This window comes from Helianthus annuus, chromosome 11, assembly GCF_002127325.2.
Source record: "Helianthus annuus cultivar XRQ/B chromosome 11, HanXRQr2.0-SUNRISE, whole genome shotgun sequence".
Lineage (NCBI taxonomy): Eukaryota > Viridiplantae > Streptophyta > Magnoliopsida > Asterales > Asteraceae > Helianthus > Helianthus annuus.
Genome location: NC_035443.2, coordinates 149,193,719 through 149,212,957, shown reverse-complemented (window position 1 = coordinate 149,212,957; position 19,239 = coordinate 149,193,719). Strand labels below are relative to the sequence as shown.

Genomic DNA, 19,239 nt, shown 5'->3' with positions numbered 1-19,239 from the left:
GAGAAAGAAAAAGAAACCCCTCAAAACGGCACCGTTTAGAACGAAAAGCTTCTGGAAACGTCTCTTTTGTAATTTTAAACAACCCTCTACCCACTCCACTCCAAATCGTCTCTAGGGTTTTGTTATCCTTTCCATTTTCAATCAACATCGTCTACCTCCTCCATTCCATTAAGGTACGTAAAATCAATTTCAATTTGAATTCATATTGATTTTGTGTGATGATAATGATTTCAACTGCTAATTTGCTCTTTGATCAATAATAACCGAATGAATTTTTCGTTCAATTTGTGTGTTCGTACAGCTGTAACTAATGGCTGCTGCTCAATTAACATCCACATGTATTCTCCCTTCGTTTGAAGGTCTGAGATCTTCAACATCCAAAGCTTCATTTACATCCGTTGCACTGTCTTCACCGTTTAGAAGCTCCACTCTCCGGTCTAGCCGTGCTCTGGTCGTCAAATCTGCCACCACTGTTGCTCCAAAGGTTGACCGTTGCATCATCTATTGATAGTTGTAGCAAGGGGCGTAAGCGAGTCAAGCTGATTAGGTTCGAGCTTGAGCTCGTTTAACTTACTATTTTAATTATTTTTAGAGTAAATTACTTGAGTATCCGTGTTTTAGTGGTTTTAACCATTTGAGTCCAGAATCAAAAAGTTTAACGCCTCCCTAACCACTCATTTCATAACGTTTCGAGTCCATTTTTTGACATTTGTACTTTTGATTTTGGACTCATGTTGTTAAAACTGCTAAAACACAGGGCCCAAAATGTTATAAATTGAGTGGTTAGGGTGGGCGTTAAACCTTTTGATTATGGACTCAATTGGTTAAAACCATTAAAACAGATGGACTTAAAAAGTAATTTACTCTTATTTTTATATATTTTTATCGTAATTTTATAGTGTTAAAGATCAAATGCAAATATGTTTTATTGTTCCAAGCATAGGGAGCTAAGGAAAAAAAAACACACAGTCGCGTTTTTTTAAATAATGTAATTACGCTACAACAAAACTGAAGTAGAATAATTATAATTATGCTACAGTTTTGAAGCAACGTGATAACTTTTATGCTACTTAAAAAGCGTAGCGGGTTACTCTAGTTTAAGTATTAGAAGTATAATTAGAGGTTCTACTTCTTGCTAAAAGTTGTTTGTATCGGATCCCACCCATAATTTAATGTATAATAATTTATATATAAATGTATATTTAAAATATTTTATAATTATATAATTAATAATAGGCTCGATTAGGCTCGTGGTCTGGCTTGAGCTTGATAAGTGAAGCTAGGTCTTCAGTTTGCTTATTAAACATGCTTATTGTTTTAGGCCTGGGTTTGGTTCGCTTCAATTCATGCTTTTAGCGAGTTGATCTCGAGTAGGTTGAGAGCAGCAGGCTCCGTTTACACCCCTAGTTGAGCCTAGGGCTTTGGCTCAGTTATTAAACATGCTTATATTTAGGCTCCGGCTCCGGCTCGTTTCAATTCGCCAGTTTAGCGAGCCAATTTTGAATATATTGAGAGCGGCAAGCTTGTTTACACCCCTAGTTGCTTATCCATTTCTTATAATTACTCCATTTTGCAACATCGTAACTGTGCTATGGCAGCATGTTAAAGCTCATAGGATATTTAAAGGGTTGAATTATTGTTCATTTGTTCTTTTTTCTGTTCATTCTGATTCATACATGTTCTGAGTCTTCATTTGGCGTGCAGTACACTTCATTGAAACCGTTGGGTGATCGAGTGTTGGTCAAAATCAAGGCGGCGGAGGAGAAGACTGTAGGTGGTATCCTATTGCCGTCAACAGCGCAGACAAAACCTCAAGGGGGTGAGATTGTTGCTGTTGGAGAAGGTAGAACAATTGGAGATAAAAAGGTGGAAATTGGTGTGAAGGTAATCATTTGAATCATTCAAAATATTCAACATTTTAATACGTAAATTGGATATGAACTGACTGATATTTATGTGATTATATTGAAGACTGGCACCCCAGTTGTGTATTCCAAGTATGCAGGGACCGAGGTCGAGTTCAATGGTTCAAGCCACCTCATACTGAAGGAGGATGACATTGTTGGTATCCTTGAAACGGATGATGTTAAGGATTTGAAGCCTCTTAATGATCGTGTTCTTATTAAGGTCAGTTACCATCATACTTTAAAGATGTATGGAATTGAATTAATATTACCAAGCTTGGAGCTTGTTCATTGGTTTGATGTGTATCTTGGTTTTAAAATGCACGCATTAGGAGCGCATAATGCGTGCATCACATGATGTGGTGGTGAGATCGCACTGCTCAATGCGACTCCATGATGCGTGCATCACATGATTTGGTTTGAACAAACCTGACCATCAGTTAAACAATGGGTTCGAGTATTTGAACTAGTTAGACCATCAAGTGAACAAATCTGACTAGAGATGATGAGGATATCTTATATTTTAGTGTTTTAAACGTTAACGAGTTAAAATCCTTTTTAATAATGCATCGGTTTTTATGATTAAATCGCATCGGATTGCTAGACGCTTTTAAAACCAAGATGTGTCTCTGCTTTACCAAAACAATTATGATACAAGATAATTATATATCTTATTTTGTTTGATTCCAATAATTTTGCTTTACATTCTCAGCAAGTGACAAAATATTTGCTTATTTGGATAACAGGTTGAGGAAGCTGAGGAAACAACCGCTGGTGGCTTATTGCTAACACCGGCAAGCAAGGAGAAACCATCCATTGGCACGGTGAGTTAAATACCTCTTCATATGGTTTCATCATAGATGTTACATATGTCTCGATTTGGGTTGTGCTTTATCCTATACAGGCCAGATAAAAACTTTAGCTGAGTTAAACACATGACATGTTGAAAGTTGCCAAACACATCCTCTTGATTTTTTCATTTGATGAGTAGTGTTATTGTAATAATGTTGATCATAAGTAATGTGTTCTAATAATGAAAGTTGTCGATCTGGCCGCTTTGACCCCTCCTAAGCAATGAGCTGTTCGACCCGTCACCCAACCAGCCCGACCCGTTCTTGTCACCTCTAACATGCAACAAGTGTTTGATTATACCTTGTGCTAACTACATCTTTGTTTTCTTTGGAAGCACAGGTGATTGCAGTGGGGCCGGGCCCTCTGAACGAAGAAGGAAACAGAACAGGAGTGCCATTGTCTCCAGGTAACACTGTTCTATACTCGAAATTTGCAGGGAACGATTTCAAAGGGGCTGATGGTTCAGAGTACATTACTCTTCGTGCGTCCGATGTCATGGCTGTTCTTTCCTAGTTCTTAGGCTTACGCGTAGCATTACAGGCTTGTTATCGAGTCTTTGAATCGATTAAGTGTGAGATTCGGTTGGGAGAATTCCAGCATGTGTTACTCGTGTTCATGTTTTAGTGGTTACTAGAAAATAACTAGTTTTGCATCAAGATTTCTTGTGTACAATTTTGATAAATTAAGAATGGTTTTATTAAAGATGGATCACTGAATACAGGGGGGAAATAATGGTTTTATTAAAGATGGATCACTGATTACAAGGGGATTTGGATGTTTCAAAACTTCTCAACCAGTACTTTTTCACGCACACGTATGCCTGAGCGCGCGCACACACGTATATACACACACGTGTAGTGTTCTAACACGACGTATTAACCCATTGTTAGGGAGGTTGGGCACCATACGGGTTGGCTGGGCCAGCTCCCGTACCCGCTAACCATCACAAACATCGAGAAAAATTGACTGTTTGAATTGTTTTTTGGCCGTTTGGTCAATTTAAAAAAAAATCCATTTCAAATAATTTTTCACTTCTCTATATAAAACCATCCATGCCTCACAACCAATCCACAAAATTCTCTACATTGTATATTCACATTCATCAACCATTTTCAATCTTTCACATTCACAGTTCAACACGAACCCACATCCCCTACGAGATGGTCCACCTTTTGGAGTCGGGTGCATGGGCTATTTGCAACCTATGTGGGTGACACAAATCGAATCGCAAATCAATAGATTCAGGATTCACCTAGATTCGTTACTAAATTTCTAGATTCCATGCCACATTCTCGAATGTGCCAAACCCCAACAACGAGCTCTTAGAGGACGAGCTTATTCAAGTTGCTTGTATCGACTACAAGCACCACTTCGACGAGGATTTCACGCACGTAGCGGCGTGGCGCATTCTTGCGAACTATGTTTAAGCTATAAATTTTTAGGTTTTATGATTTTAATTTTATGTAATGTTTTAAATTTTAAGTTTTAGTTATGTGTCATGTTATAAGTTTATGTAATGTTTTAAGTTTTAATTATCTGTAATGTTTTCAGTTACTTTTTTTTGTTTTTTTGAACGGCAAACAACAATTCACATTCATCACCAAATTTTGTACAAAGTTATATGGTTAGTAGCAACTAAGCCAACCACCCATTTACATTATCACCTAACGTACATAAACAGACTGATAAAGAAGCAAACATAATTAAAACCAAACTTATTTCTTTATCTTGCAACTTCAAACTGCACCCATTCTCTCCACTCCATATTCTCCTTTTTCCCCCCCGGCTTTTAATCCACATGAATGTAGTCGCATGCATTTCCCCAAACACCGCGTCAATATTTACCTTTTTCCCCTCAAAGATATATTCGTTTCGTGCCTTCCACAGTCCCCAGCAAGTCGCTATTATAATCGTTTGTATCAGTTTCCTTTTATTCTTGTCGATCACCTCGCTTTTATGTATTTCCAGTAGTGCTTTCATGGTCGTTACATTAAATGGTTGTATTTTACACCATGTTATAACCTTCAGCCATAATACTATAATACTGTAGCAAAATAACAACCTGCGAATAGATGGTCGGCATCTTCCTCAAATAATCCACACAGTTTACAAAACGACGAACCCGGCAGCATACCTCTTTTTTTAAGTCCCTTCATCGTTGGTAACCGATCCTGTACAGCTCGCCATCCAAAGATATTCGCCCTTTTTGGCACCCACTTAGCCCACTTATACGGATAATACGGTACTGCAAATCTATTCAGCATCGATCGAACCGAACTAACCGAAAACTCACCCTCGCTGTTCACAGTCCAGACCCACTTATCTGCCCGATTTTCTATAATACAAATCTGTATAATACTTGCAAGTTGTTGCAGTTGGCTTTGTTGACCACTTGTGTTTGGATTACTTCTCCATTCAAACTGAATTATCCGTTCTTCCACTGTTACTCTTTTTCTTTCTCTAACGCGAAAAGATCCGGGAACATTCTCTTCAACGGCCCATCCCCGACCCACCAATCTAGCCAAAACCGAACCTCTCTCCCATTACCCACTTCAGCTTTTATCATTTTTTCAATGTTCATATTATATTTATCTAGTTCATTGCCCATTCTGACTATATTGTTCCACATACCCGAAATGCCCTCCTTCAATTGTATAAAAGAAGATGAGTATAAATGTAAATGTATTGCATTGATAGTTCTTACCCAAAGCGAGTCCTTCTCCGTTTTGAACCGCCACCACCACTTTAGCAACAGGCTTATATTCATATCCTTGAGCGACCCAAGCCCTAGGCCCCCCTTTTCAATTGTACCTGTTACTTTCTCCCAACACACCCATGCTGTTTTTGACTTCTCATCGTTACCTCCCCAAAAAAACCTTCTTCTAAGCGACTCCAATTTATCCAAAACACCTTGAGGTGCTTTAAATAAAGAGAAGAAGTATAGAGGAAGGTTGTCCAATGTTGCTTTCAAAAGTGTTAATCTTCCGCCTGCCGAAAACATTTTTGATTTCCGCCTGCCGAAAGATTAAGTTTTAAGATATTTAATTTTAAGAATATAATTAAAAAAATAAAAAAATTTGTGGCTAGGGTAGGCGCCACCGCCATCTACTAGTAAATGGGTAATTGGTGCACTTTTTGAGTTGGCGAATGGTCGTTAGTCGGGGCTATGGTATTTTTTTAACGGCAAATTTGAATCATTGACGAACCACTATAATGTCTACACCAATTACAAAAAAGAAATCCAGTAAATATGGAACCCCCCTTTGGGAATCGAACCCAAAACCTAATGGTCTCTAAGTCTTATATCACCCCCAAGATGCCACTAGGCTATAATGTCATAGGTCAGGGCTAGGGTACGGGGTACTTACCCTCGTCCGACATGCGCAAGAGCACTAGATCGTGTCCCTTCCTCCCTCATGTATTAAGCTTCTTGTATATGATTCAGTGTTGCATTTAGTTTTAGCACACATGTAGGTTTGATGCATAGATTCAAAGTGTTTTACCCACATTTATTGCTTGATTATAAGGTCTAGTAAGTGGGAAAATAAGTAAACAGGATATAACAATTTTTAGTGACATTTGAGAGTATTAGTTTTAACATATATTCTATGACTTAAAAATGAAACCTTCATGAATGGTAATTTCTCTAATTAGGCTCTTCTATTTGTAATGTAATTTTGTAACTTGTAACTTTATGTTTGTACTTGCACAACTTTATGTTCTCTAATATTTTTACTCTGTGCATATATTGAATTCCCCCTAATTTCCAAAGTGTGAACCTCAGAAATTTGATTTAAGTTGGAAATTTTCTACATTTTAAGGTTCCTTCACCAATTTGACTTTGAAATTTGAGTCCGGTTAGAATTTGGGTTAATCCGATTTGATTTGATTTGATTTGATTAATAAGAAACTATAATTCCCTTTACTGAGATAGGGGAGATTGTTAATCCAAAATTGTTAATTATGATTTGTGGTTTTAGGTCTGGGTCACACAAAAAATATTTGATGTTTATAACATATGAAATGTGACACTCATCTAACATGTATGATTAAAGCTAATGTTTGATCATTAATCACCATACTTTATTACATTATATATAATCTTACAAAAGAATAAAAACTAGTATTATAATCCATAATACAATACATCATATGAGCTTAAACAACATTAAATTCACCACTAGCATGAACCTCTTTCACCCTCTTTTCATATTCATCCTCTTCTTCTACATCTTCCTCATTAACTTCTTCCTCCTTTTCATCCTCATCTTCCTCTGCTCCCCAACCAAAATACCCTACCGATTTTGACGATGGCGGAGGATTTCTTGCCTCGGCTACAATCTTCATGATCTCATCCACGCTTTGAACGGAAAAAATGGGGTTGTCTCGTTGATAATAGTTGGCTTGAGCCGCTTCCGTGAGCTCTTTCGGCAAGTTCTTCAAGAACCATGGATGACTTTTGATTTCCTTCATTGTAATCCTCTGTTTGATCATAATGAAATAAATGTTTTAGCACAAAACTAAAATATCTTTTAGAGTTATTTTTATTTTTGTTTCTCACCCGTAAAGGATTCGCGACGAATATGCGTGATAGTAGTTGTTTGCATTCCTGAGATATGTGAACATAGTCCGGGATCTTGTACTGAACCGCCATAATACGCTGCAAGATAAACAAGAAGTCGTTAACTTGTGGTTCGGGTCAAGTAACGGGTCCAAACACCCCTTGTTTCTAAGTAGAGTTGCGTTGACCACTCAATACTTTTTTTAATATGTCGCATTTCATAGACATTTCACTTATTAAATTTTGGATATTGTAATTTAATAGACCGTGTGACTTTGTCAGTGATCCTTGGTCATTTATGTGTCAGTCAAATACATCATACGGGCCTTATGATTCTGCCCTCATACAAACTGTATGACTCGTCGTATGATACGGCCCATATGACATATTAGTGGGGTCTGAAAAGTGCGTTAATGGTGCTTCTATAGCGTCGGCCTTTAAAAAAGTAAAATAAATAATCCTTGAATTCTAATAGATTTTGATGTGACTTACAGTGATGGTTTTTCTGAAATTTTTGGGGTCAGATGGATCTTCAAAAGGGTATGCTCCCACTAGCATCACATACAGTGTGACACCAATTGACCACACATCAGCCAACTACACAAAAATATAATAAAATAAATAAAATATAGATATAAAGTTTAAACAAATAATATTGATATAAAACTTGGGTATATTGTACCTTGCCATCATACTCTCGACGAGAAAGAACTTCTGGAGCAATATAAGCCGGAGTGCCGACTGTTGATTTGGGTCTCGAATGTAAAAGTGACGACTGTAACGTATATAAAAATTTGTGTAATTGAATTCGTTATTTTTAATTACGTTGATTATATTGAATTGTGTTAAATGTGTCGTGTCACATGATTATTATACATGCATGTGTTAACACTTTTAGTTAAACGTGTCGTGTTTAGGTCAGATAGTTGTGTCAAACATCATGAGTTTAACAATGAACAAACATGAAAATAACCTTTGAATAACCAAAGTCGCATATTTTGAGGCGAGGTGCTCGACTCCCATCTAAAAGCGTATTTTCCAGCTTCAAATCTCGGTGACATATTTGCTGCATGTAACAAGATCGAAACCTTAAACAAGGGAAACTTTAAGGTTGATGATGATTGTTACCTATGGAACATTAATATATAAACTTTAATGTACCATGGAATGGCAGAATGAGACTCCAGAGATCAATTGTTGGAAGAAATACCTTGCCTGTCAAATTAATTTATACATATAAATAATGACTCAACAAATGTACATATATATACACATATCAATATACACACATGCAAAGTATTCTACATTATACATTGAAATTTATGTTTTGGGAATATTTTATATTATAAACTTCTAGGGGTATATGAAATTGTCCCATAAAAATATATCTCACTTTAAACTTATAAAATATCATGTTCTTCTTAAATTAAGATAACTAAGAAAGACTTACCTCATCTTCACTAAATCGACCTGCGGTGCAAATACGATCAAAAAGTTCTCCCCCGGCAGCATATTCCATCACTATTGCTAGATGTGTTGGTGTCAATACGACCTATATGAGAAAGTATGTTGGTTTTTTACGTTCAAAAAATGTTGAGGGACTTTTATGAGGAAAAATGAGAAAGTATATTGTTTTTATGGTATTTGCCCTTTAAATTTAGGGGTAATTGCAAACAATTGAGTTGTAGTAGTATAATGAATGATGAAATTGCAATTATTTGAACACGAGCTTTCCGATTTTATAATTTTAAACGAAAACTTCATCATTTATTTCAGGAATGAAGCATCCTTTAAATTGAGTCTCATACGCATAGTAGGGGTGTTCATTAACCAGTTTAACTAGTGTCGACTGTGTCGTGGCCTTTTTAATCCAAATCATGATTCGTATCTATATAAATTCTCAATGCGAATTATCCAACACTAGGTTATAAGCAGGTTTTATAAACATTTTTGTGTCACTTGAAAAGGTCACCCATGGTGAATGACAAAGAAAAAGTTAAGAACAAGTATTATATAAAGGACACAAGGAGAGATATATAAGTATATTACTCCAAACAATGAGAAAGGAAAGGTTGGATTTACTATGTAATACACATCCTATGTTAGTAACTTTTTTTTAATGAATTGAGGTGTGTTTATATTTTTTTTAAAATAGCCTTTTCTATATATATTTTTCATAGTTTGATCCACACATTACTTATGTGATAACTATCATGTGTATTTTTTTTTATATCCTAAACTCTACATTATTATTGGAAATTTGGTAACCCAAACCAACCAATATACAAAAAACCTCTTAGATCCGTCACTGCTTATTTACATACAAACACTTACCTCCTTGAACCGGATTATATTAGGATGACGAAGGGATCTATGGTTGATAATTTCTCTAGCCACATTTTCATCAATCTGCATCATAACTTCTATACATAAGAACACTAAAAACCTAATAAACATACACACACGCGTATAAACATACCTTTTGACCGCGCATGATGTATTTCATTGCAACAAGTTCTTTAGTCTCTTTATGTCTCAAGAGCCTAGCCACACCGAAATTACCCGCCCCAAGATCCTTCACCACCTCATACTTGTCCATGGAGACGACGGATGAGTTTCCGACGGGCTGCCTATACTTTGTGTATGTATGTATGTATGTTGAAATGTATAGATACAAAGTATGTGTGTGTATATATATAGTAAGTACATAAGTGTTAATGAAGATGGGGTCGAGAACACGTGGGAAGGAGACTTGCATATATGGAGGTCGGCATGGGATCTCACATGGACTTCCACGAACTCCCATGACTCCAATCATAAAATAATTAAGTTTGATTTTTTAGTGTTAGATGGTCTGTTACTTAAATGTTCAAAATAGTTAACTTTATCATTGGTTTTATAAAGGCATATTATCCATTGCAAATTTCATGTCAAGTTGATAGCTTTAGAGTTGGCGGGTTGTAACAAAATGTTGTAAATGGATAAATGGGTTGTAAATTGTAATAAATGGTTAAACAAGTTGGTGAGTTGGTCTTATGAAATTATATACAGAATAATGAATTTTAATAATCACAACTATTGTCCGTTGGCTGGCAATGGTCACAGCTTTAAAAGTTCCAACTGCTAGTCACATCTTTTCACAAATTGGTCTTTAATAGACCCTGACTAACAGAACCCTAACACTGTTAGTCTCCGGTCGTCGGAAAAACGTTTTTGGTCGGAAAAAAAGGTTTATAAAGGTCCGATCTATGGTTACAAACAGGTTTGGGATGAAAACTTTAAGTTTTACGGCTAAAAAGTTGAGTTTTCCGGCCAAAAAGAATTTTCCGGCGAAAAAGGAGTTTTTTCAGCGACCTTAATAATTTAATTGGGGCTTTTTACTAGAAAAGGTTCTTAATGGTGCGTAATAAGGTTTCAAAGATGTTTCAAACGAAAAGGTTGAGTTTTCCGGCCAAAAATGTTTTTCCAGCGACTAGAGACTAATGTCGTTAAGGTTTTGTTAGTCAGGGTCCATTGAAGGCCAATATGTGAAAAGATGGGACCGCCAGTGGGAATTTTTAAAGTTGGGACCGTTGTTGACTAACGAATAATAGTTGAGATTATTAAAATCCATTATTCCAATATATAATACCTTTTAGAACTTTTATTCTAATATTAACATTCTAACTAAAGTGATCAAACAAGCAACTTAGACACGACCTATTTGTTAAACAAGTAAGAAATGACAATCTTGATTACTTACATGTCAAATTCATGGCGTGTTTGACTCCTATCAAGAAATATTAAGGGTTATTGGATTTTAATAATTCTAAGTTTCACCTGTTAGCCGATAATAATCCCAACTTTAAAAATTCCCTCCAATGATCCCAACTTGTAAAAGTTTGACCCCATTGATCTTTTTCACACATATAAGAATTTGGTCTTCTCAATAGATTCAAGTGCACCTGGAGACTTATTAATTGATTTAAGTGCACCTATATTAGAAAAGGATCAATGAGGGCCAAATTCTTACAAGTTGGGACCGTTGTAGGAAATTTTTAAAGTTTGAATTATTATCGGCCAATAGATGAAACTTAAGATTATTAAAATCCAATAACCCAAATATTAATCCTAAAGTATATAATGTAAAGAAGTTCTATAATAGTTTTCCCTTTTTTTAATAATTTGTAAGTTATGGAAGTACTGGGCACACCATCAAATACAAAATGCACACAAGCTATATGGTAATGGAAATAAAACATATTTATGCACATTTGTATACTAAATCATTTGTATACTAAATAATAATGATAATATATAAATATTATCTCTTTTGATTTAATATGCAAATATTTACGTATAAATTATTATTGACACAAACCATAGATATATGATTACTATTGAAAATTTTGTATTAATTAGATTTTAGGCTCAATATCGTAATTTGGGAACAAGTGGATAATTTTTTATAAGCATTGGGAAAATATATCCAAATAGGTTAACTACTAACTGTGTCCTTTAATACAAAAGCTATTTAGATGACAGTACGAGTTGCAGTTGTCAACACCATATAATATGTTAACTAGAAATCGGTTCCTATTAAATTGCAATATTATGACATGGAGAGGAAATTTGGATCGTCTGGCCACTAGAGTCAACTTGAGAAGAAGGAACATGGATATGGCTTTGGTTATGTGCCCTTTCTGCGACGAGTACGAGGAATCGGTGGAACGTTTATTTACTGCTTGCTCGGTGGCGATTAGAGTTTGGGCGGCTTTCAGTAATTGGTGCAACATCCCCCCGATATTTGCTTTCGATTTTAATGATCTGATGGAAATTCATAAATCTAATCAAGGAGGAAAAAATACGAAGAAGATTTTACAGGGATTGGTTATAATAGCGTGTTGGAGTATTTGGAAGGCCAGGAACGAATTGGTTTTCAATCAGATTAGGAGAAATTATCAGGAGATTATGATTGAAATTAAAACGAAAGGTTTCGGGTGGCTTAAAAATAGAACATCATGTAGTTATATAAGTTGGAAGAAGTGGTGTAAATATCCCATGTATATGTTGTAATTTTGTCTTTTGTCCTTTGCCCGTTTGGGTCGGGGACGTTGTTTTGTATTGGCCTTTTGCCCGTTTGGGTCGAAGGTTGGTTTTTTTAATGAAGTTTTATTTTCAAAAAAAAAAAATATATATATATATATATAATATGTTAACTTGGATCAGACTAGTTTTTCTATTTGTTATTGACATTAAATAAAATAATAAATGACCGAAAAAAGAAAACTATTTTATAATTTTCATAAAAAATTGTATGATTCAACGTCAAGTTAAGTTAAAATTTCTAATCATTGACCAGAGTTTTAATCTGTTTTTACATAAATAAACTCGACTTATTAATCAAACATTTCATCAATAAATGGGAATATAATATTGAAGCGAATAAGTTTAAACTAAAGACAGTTATAAATAGAAAATATAAATCCAGGTTGTTGATTTTATTCATGATAGGAAACACATGAGTGTGTTGAGAGTCTTGGATCTACAGAGTCGCCGGCTGTTGAGGAAGAAGAAACACAACTGTCCATAGTTTGACTTTCTCACCGTTTCTCCAATAATGGGTGATTTAAATATCTTCTAACACCACCCATAGTGGGGTGTAGTTTTTAAAAAAAATTCAAAAAAAACGCCGGATAACGCCCCTCATTACATCCGGTGTTTCCGGGCGTTATTTTTGAAAAAAATTGAGTTTGGCTTTTTATTTAAAACGCTGAAATTGTATAGGGGGGCGAGAATGGACCGTTGCCAACGGTCAAATGTGTTTATTATTTTTTTTTGAGTTAATTGCCCGGATGGTCCCTGAGGTTTCACGGTTTTTCACGTTTAGTCCCCATCTTTTGGAAATAGCAGGTATGCTCCCTATGGTTTGTCGTTTTATTACTCGGATAGTCCCCTGACATTTACTCAGGGACTATCCGAGTAACAAAATGACAAACCATAAGGAGCATACCTGTTTTTTCCAAACTAACTGACATCTACTCAGGGGACTATCCGAGTAACAAAATAACAAACCATAGGGAGCATACCTGCTATTTTCAAAAGGTGGGGACTAAATGTGAAAAAACGTGAAACCACAGGGACCATTCGGGCAATTAACTCTTTTTTTTAATTCAAAATTTTACCCACTATATATATATATCAACCCACGTTGACGAGGAACTTCAAGAAGAGTTGACCCGACCGCCCGGTAGAAGAAAGGATAAGCGAACCGGGAAAAAAACGGTCGAGTCGTCTTCCGATCTCGAGTTAAAGGAAGATTTCGAGGAGATGAACCGTCGTCTCCAAGACATTCGCAACCTCGGCCACCAACGTTATGAGATTATGAAAGAACGAGTGGCCGAAACCAAAAAGTTTAACGAGATGCAAGAGGCGAGGCAAATGGAAAAGGACATTGAGTTTTTGTCCAAACCTATCGACCATCTCCAAGGCGATGCGTTGATCCTTGCGCAAATGCGTCGCCAAAAAATTCGAGAAAAATATGGACTCTAGATCATCTTCTTTTTTTTAACTTTATTTTTTTCGGTTTTTTTATTTTCTGTTTTTTTTTCCCGTTTTTTTTATTTCAAGTAGTGTAATTTTTATTTTAAATTAATGAAGTTTTTTATGTTTTAAATTAAAAAATAATTGGGAAATGATTGCATGGACGTTATTGGAATAATGCCCCACTACACCACTTTATGCTATAATGCCCCATGCTGACTGGGATGACACGTGTCGAATAATTCCCCATGGTGGAGGCATTATTTTGATTTCCCACTACACATGGTCTAAGACTATGGGTATGGGGCGGGGTTGGGGCGTGGGTTGGGTACAAACGCCCAAGTCACCACCCCGGGTAAGTTTGGGTTTCGGCGTGGCCCCTTGGGCGAGGGTTTCAGCCCGGGCGTTGGGCGTGCCTAGCGGTCTTCTGTGGCCGGCTCTCATTGGCTGGTTGGCTAGGCTATAGCGGCTAGGTTTAAAATTTAAAAAATAACCGTTTGGCCAAGCCAAACGGTTTAAAGCCTACTACGACAGCGTCCGGGGTGGTGATATAAGTCACGAAGACCGGGTGGCGGTGGCCAACATCGAGTTCTGGGGCAAGGAGCGGAAGCCGTTTGATAAGCTCGCCCTGTTCGAAATCTACCTAACGCTTAATTAGGCTTTTTTTTTTGTTTTGTAATCTTTTTTTTTGTAGGATTTTGTAATTTTTAGAAAATTTTAATAATAATTTTAGGCTCTTTTTTTTAAATTTTGTGTATATTTTTTAATTTTATACTTTTTTTTTAATTTTTATAACACTGGCCAACCCACGCGGGCTAGCCACGCCCCGCCATACCGACCCAACACGTCACTCACCAGCGGTGCCCCTCGAAGTCCACGTGTCAACCCATGCCCCAAACCCCCGCCCCACCATACCCCACGGTCTAAACTTGTATTCAAATTTGTGGTGGTTCCAAAACATTGGTATATATCGGTTATATTCGATAGGTATATATTGGTGTAACCTAAAAAGATATTGAAATATATTTTACATCGATCGAAAAATATAAACATTAATAATGAACTGGTTTGGATAATTCTGATTCTTTGGTTAGTATTGGTTTGGTTTATTACGGTACCGGTCAAAAACAATAAAACTGAATACCAATATTGGTACCAATGTTGTTTGGTTAGTGTTGGCTCGAATCGTTACTATACATGATTACATGTACTTGGTATAATTTATGATTAACAAATCACATCTGATGTTTACGATTAAGTAAATTGTTACGTTATTTATTTATGTTTTTAGTATCTTAACTTTGATTTCTAGTTTGAGGGTATTTTTGTTATTTTCTATTATGCAAGGGGTATGATTGTAACTTGCATGTCTATTTATGTTAAACGTATGAAGGAATAATGGCAGCAGATTTGGTGAATTATCTTTCTCTTTAGCTTCTTCTCCTCTAAATCTGTTCTAACCCTATCAAGGGTATCAGAGCCGTTCCGACTCCTCATCGGAACACCTTGCCGCCGCCACTATGACTAACACCCGCCCGCAACCACGAAGTTGACAGCACCCTCAAATCCCACGATAAGGCGATCGCTGATATCCAAACTGCCTTAGCCGCTTTGATGAAACAACAGGAGCAATCATCGAAGCAACAGGAAGAAATCTTGAAGGTTGTCCGTGACAAAGGAGTTCAATCGTCATGCAGTTCCTTCGGGTCATTCTCCGGCCCAGATGGTGACTCACGAACATCCAAACCATTCCATATCGATAAGATCGACTTCCCCAAATTTTCGGGGGACGATGTTGAGGGATGGGTCTATCGCTGCGAACATTTTTTTCGATGGATGACACCCCCGATGACTCGAAATTACGTTGTGCTGCGGTTCACTTGGAAGGCGATGCCCTCCAATGGCACCGTGCCTATCTGAAGACCCGTAATGCCACGGTTGCCGAGGTCCCATGGGCGGACTATGTTCGTTCGATCTCTGCCCATTTTTCTGATGCAAAGTTTGAAGACCCTATGGAAGAGATTGCATCTCTCGTTCAACTTACTGATGACGCCAAGGGTCTACACGAATATAATTCAGGTTTTGATCGCTTGCTTAACAAGGTTACCGTTAGCGAACCTTATGCTGTTAGCCTATATTTGAAGGGTTTGAAGCCGGAAATAAAAGGGTCGGTAAAGATGTTCAAGCCTCAAACACTACGTGAGGCGTACGGGTTAGCAAGAATTCAAACTATCAACAACACATGCTTGATGAAGCGTTTCAGCGATGTGGAGGATGGGCTGCAACCCTAAGATGTCAAAATAACACCTCCGGTTAACGCTTCAAAACTTCCATTGCTACCAACTCCAAACGTGTCGCCAAGTAAACCAGGAACGCTTAGCTCGAGGCGTTTGGCGAGCGATGAACTTGAAGTAAAAAGGGCAAAGGGGGAATGTTTTTGGTGTACCGAAAGGTTTGTTCCGGGGCACAAGTGTAAGAACAAACAACTTTACATACTGAAGGTGATAGATGATGATGATCCGGCCCCGAATGAGCTGGTTGAAGATGATGGAAACAAAGTTCCTTGAATCACTTTTTGAGGACAAAAAGTGGGTTAAAGAGGGAGTATTGTTACGTTATTTATTTATGTTTTTAGTATCTTAACTTTGCTTTCTAGTTTGAGGGTATTTTTGTTATTTTCTATTATGCAAGGGGTATGATTGTAACTTGCATGTCTATTTATGTTAAACGTATGAAGGAATAATGGCAACAGATTTGGTGAATTATCTTTCTCTTTAGCTTCTTCTCCTCTAAATCTGTTCTAACCCTATTATAAATATAAGTTTTTCATTTATATCTTAGACATTCACAAATTTTAACTAATCCACTTAAAATGTGTCTCCTTCTATGTGTATGTTATAAGTTATAATCAATAAGTATGTGTGTGTGAAAGAAAACACAAGTCTAGTTCATTCTATCATTTGAAACAACTCAAACATGGTTCTAAGAAAACAATGTGAATATAAATATTATAAAAGAAATGGTGATAAGTTTCTTGGTTTAGTTTAGGTAGGTGTTGTTTGTTTTTTAAGAGGTAAAATGTTTGTACTTTGCGGATCACATCTGCGGACATCTATAGAAGAAGAGGTGAACCAAATCTCTGCAATATTCAAGAAGAAGACTGTTTGTTTTTTAACGTATATATATTTCTAAAATAAACTGGTGGTGGTGTACGCACGATGATGGTGGGTGGTGGGTGGTGGATGTGGATGGTGTGTGGTGGTGGTGGACAGTGGTGGTAGTGGTGGTGATGGTGATGGACGGTGGTGGTGTTTAACCCTTTGCAGACCTTAGAAGATTTTAGAAGTGGCTGGGCCAAGTCTGCATCAAGAAGAGCTCGCGTAGACGTTTCTTAATAAAACATCTTCGGAAAAACAAACAGTCTGCAGATGGCGATGTCAGCATGTGGTCTGCGCAATACCGACAGAAGAGTTTGCGTTGATTTTTTTAGAAAAACAAGTTGTTAGACAATAATGAAGTATATTGAATTAGATCATAGTTAACTTTGCATTCCATCCCGTCCAATTGGCATGTGAGATCGTAAATTGGAAGAATATTTTGTTAAATTGACTCATGAGATTCCATTTTAACATGCAATTGATGAGATCATACTCCTACAATCAACATTGATATATCATCAACATTCATAACATATCATTTGCGTATTTATTTTCTAGAATATTTCACTTCCACATTAAGGGAAGTTTGGATCTACTTTAATTTAAAATGAAAACCTATGTTAATATTAGATGTTTCATTAGACTGGAATATGCTTTTATAATTTAATAATTTATCATAAAAATAATAACATGTGTTGTAGGAAAAAAAAATGTTATGAAGGTAAATGTAAGTATTCTTATTTTTATTCAACTAGTGGTTTGATTATTTACTTTTATAGGTTAAAACACGAAATCTTTGCGAGAAGTGCTAACAGTCTTACAATTATATTTATAACGAAATCTTCATGAGAAACAACATGGGCATTACATTCTTTTAGCAATAAAAGTATCGTTTTTAACAAAAACATATTACAAACGGATCTCAAAAGTTTAATATTCGTTACTTATCAACAAAAAAAAAAAAAAGCTTTTGCCTATGAAGTTAAGTTGGTGTTGGGATTGAGTGCATCATTACGTATTTGTTTTCTTATTCTGTGATTGAAAGATTGGCTTGTGTTCAGTTTGTATCATCCAGGGCTCCAGGCTAATCGTTAAGACGTTACATATACTTATTAGAGGAGAAATGAATGTTTTTGAATTATAGACATCTAACGTGACCTTTTTTGCTGATGTGGCACTTATTTGATGACGTGGCATCTGAATTAGTTAACTGGGTTAAGATTCAGTTAATTTGAAAATGCCAAAAGAAAATAAGTTGAAAGTTAGGAGTGACATAGTATAATACGTAAGTTGAGAGTGTTGTTGGTCAAATGGTAAAAGTTGAGATTATTTAAATCCAGTATCCCTAAAAGAAACAAATATTTATATTTATATTCCACTTGAATCATTGTACTTGGTTTTTTCCCCATTTTATCGATCATATATTTGAATCATTGTACTTGGTTTTTTCCCATTTGATCGATCATATAGAATTGTTAGATTTTCATGAATCGCAATATCATTACTTTTGTCCGGTTATCTAATGCTCGTAAAAGAAACAAATGCATATTTTAATGACTTATCGAGCTTTTAAATAGTATGTTTTTCCTATTGGGACAAAAATAACATGTAAGACACTTTAAGTATTCTAAGGAAAAAAAGATATGGTTACCAATAGCGGACCTAGAAATTTTTCCATGGGGTGCGAAATATTTTTTAAAATTTTAGGCCCCTAGGTATATAAGTAAAATCGGTTCGAATCGGGTCGGGTCGGGTCACGTAAAACAAACGAACATCAAACTAAATTTATATAATCATCAAAAACATGTCAAACCTTGTTACAAACATAATTAAAACGTCGACGCCCTACGGGTTTTCATTTTTTGAAATCTATCCAAAACATCATCTAAAGCTAATTTCTCAAGCAATTCTTTCTCTATATAACATAAGTTTATCGCTCTATAACATAATGTTTCAATTTTAATTTTAATTTTCAACTATTCAAGCCCTAGAAATCATAACGTAAGTTGTAATCACCCTAAAATATATAAACAACATAATCACTCTAAAAATCATCTTAACAACGTCAAAACACACAAAATTTCAAACCTATTTAACAACTTTATTACCCTTTTTCCCCCTATAATATCAACCAAAATCATCAAAATAACAAAGAAACTTACCCGTGTTCGGATTCTGGTAAGATTTGGTGTCAAACGACGGTGGTATGGTGGCTGATTACGGTGGTCGCCGACTGCTGGAC

The 19,239-nt window shown here is 36.1% G+C and overlaps 2 protein-coding genes across 2 annotated transcripts; one reads left to right on the top strand and one right to left on the bottom strand.

Moving 5' to 3' along the window:
* Positions 1–3,458, top strand: LOC110890789 (20 kDa chaperonin, chloroplastic). The gene is made up of 6 exons (XM_022138431.2): positions 1–173; positions 302–484; positions 1,705–1,884; positions 1,972–2,127; positions 2,651–2,728; positions 3,096–3,458. Exons 2-6 carry the CDS (start codon positions 311–313, stop codon positions 3,267–3,269), a joined length of 762 nt encoding a protein of 253 aa, XP_021994123.1. The 5' UTR covers positions 1–173; positions 302–310; the 3' UTR covers positions 3,270–3,458.
* A 3,342-nt stretch (positions 3,459–6,800) lies between these two features.
* On the bottom strand, positions 6,801–10,013 carry LOC110890788 (serine/threonine-protein kinase SRK2A). Its single transcript, XM_022138430.2, has 9 exons — positions 9,797–10,013; positions 9,652–9,726; positions 8,768–8,869; positions 8,479–8,532; positions 8,291–8,383; positions 8,000–8,092; positions 7,810–7,914; positions 7,318–7,416; positions 6,801–7,238 (listed from the first exon to the last, which is right to left on the bottom strand). Exons 1-9 carry the CDS (start codon positions 9,914–9,916, stop codon positions 6,915–6,917), a joined length of 1,065 nt encoding a protein of 354 aa, XP_021994122.1. The 5' UTR covers positions 9,917–10,013; the 3' UTR covers positions 6,801–6,914.
* Between the last annotated feature and the right edge of the window lie 9,226 nt (positions 10,014–19,239).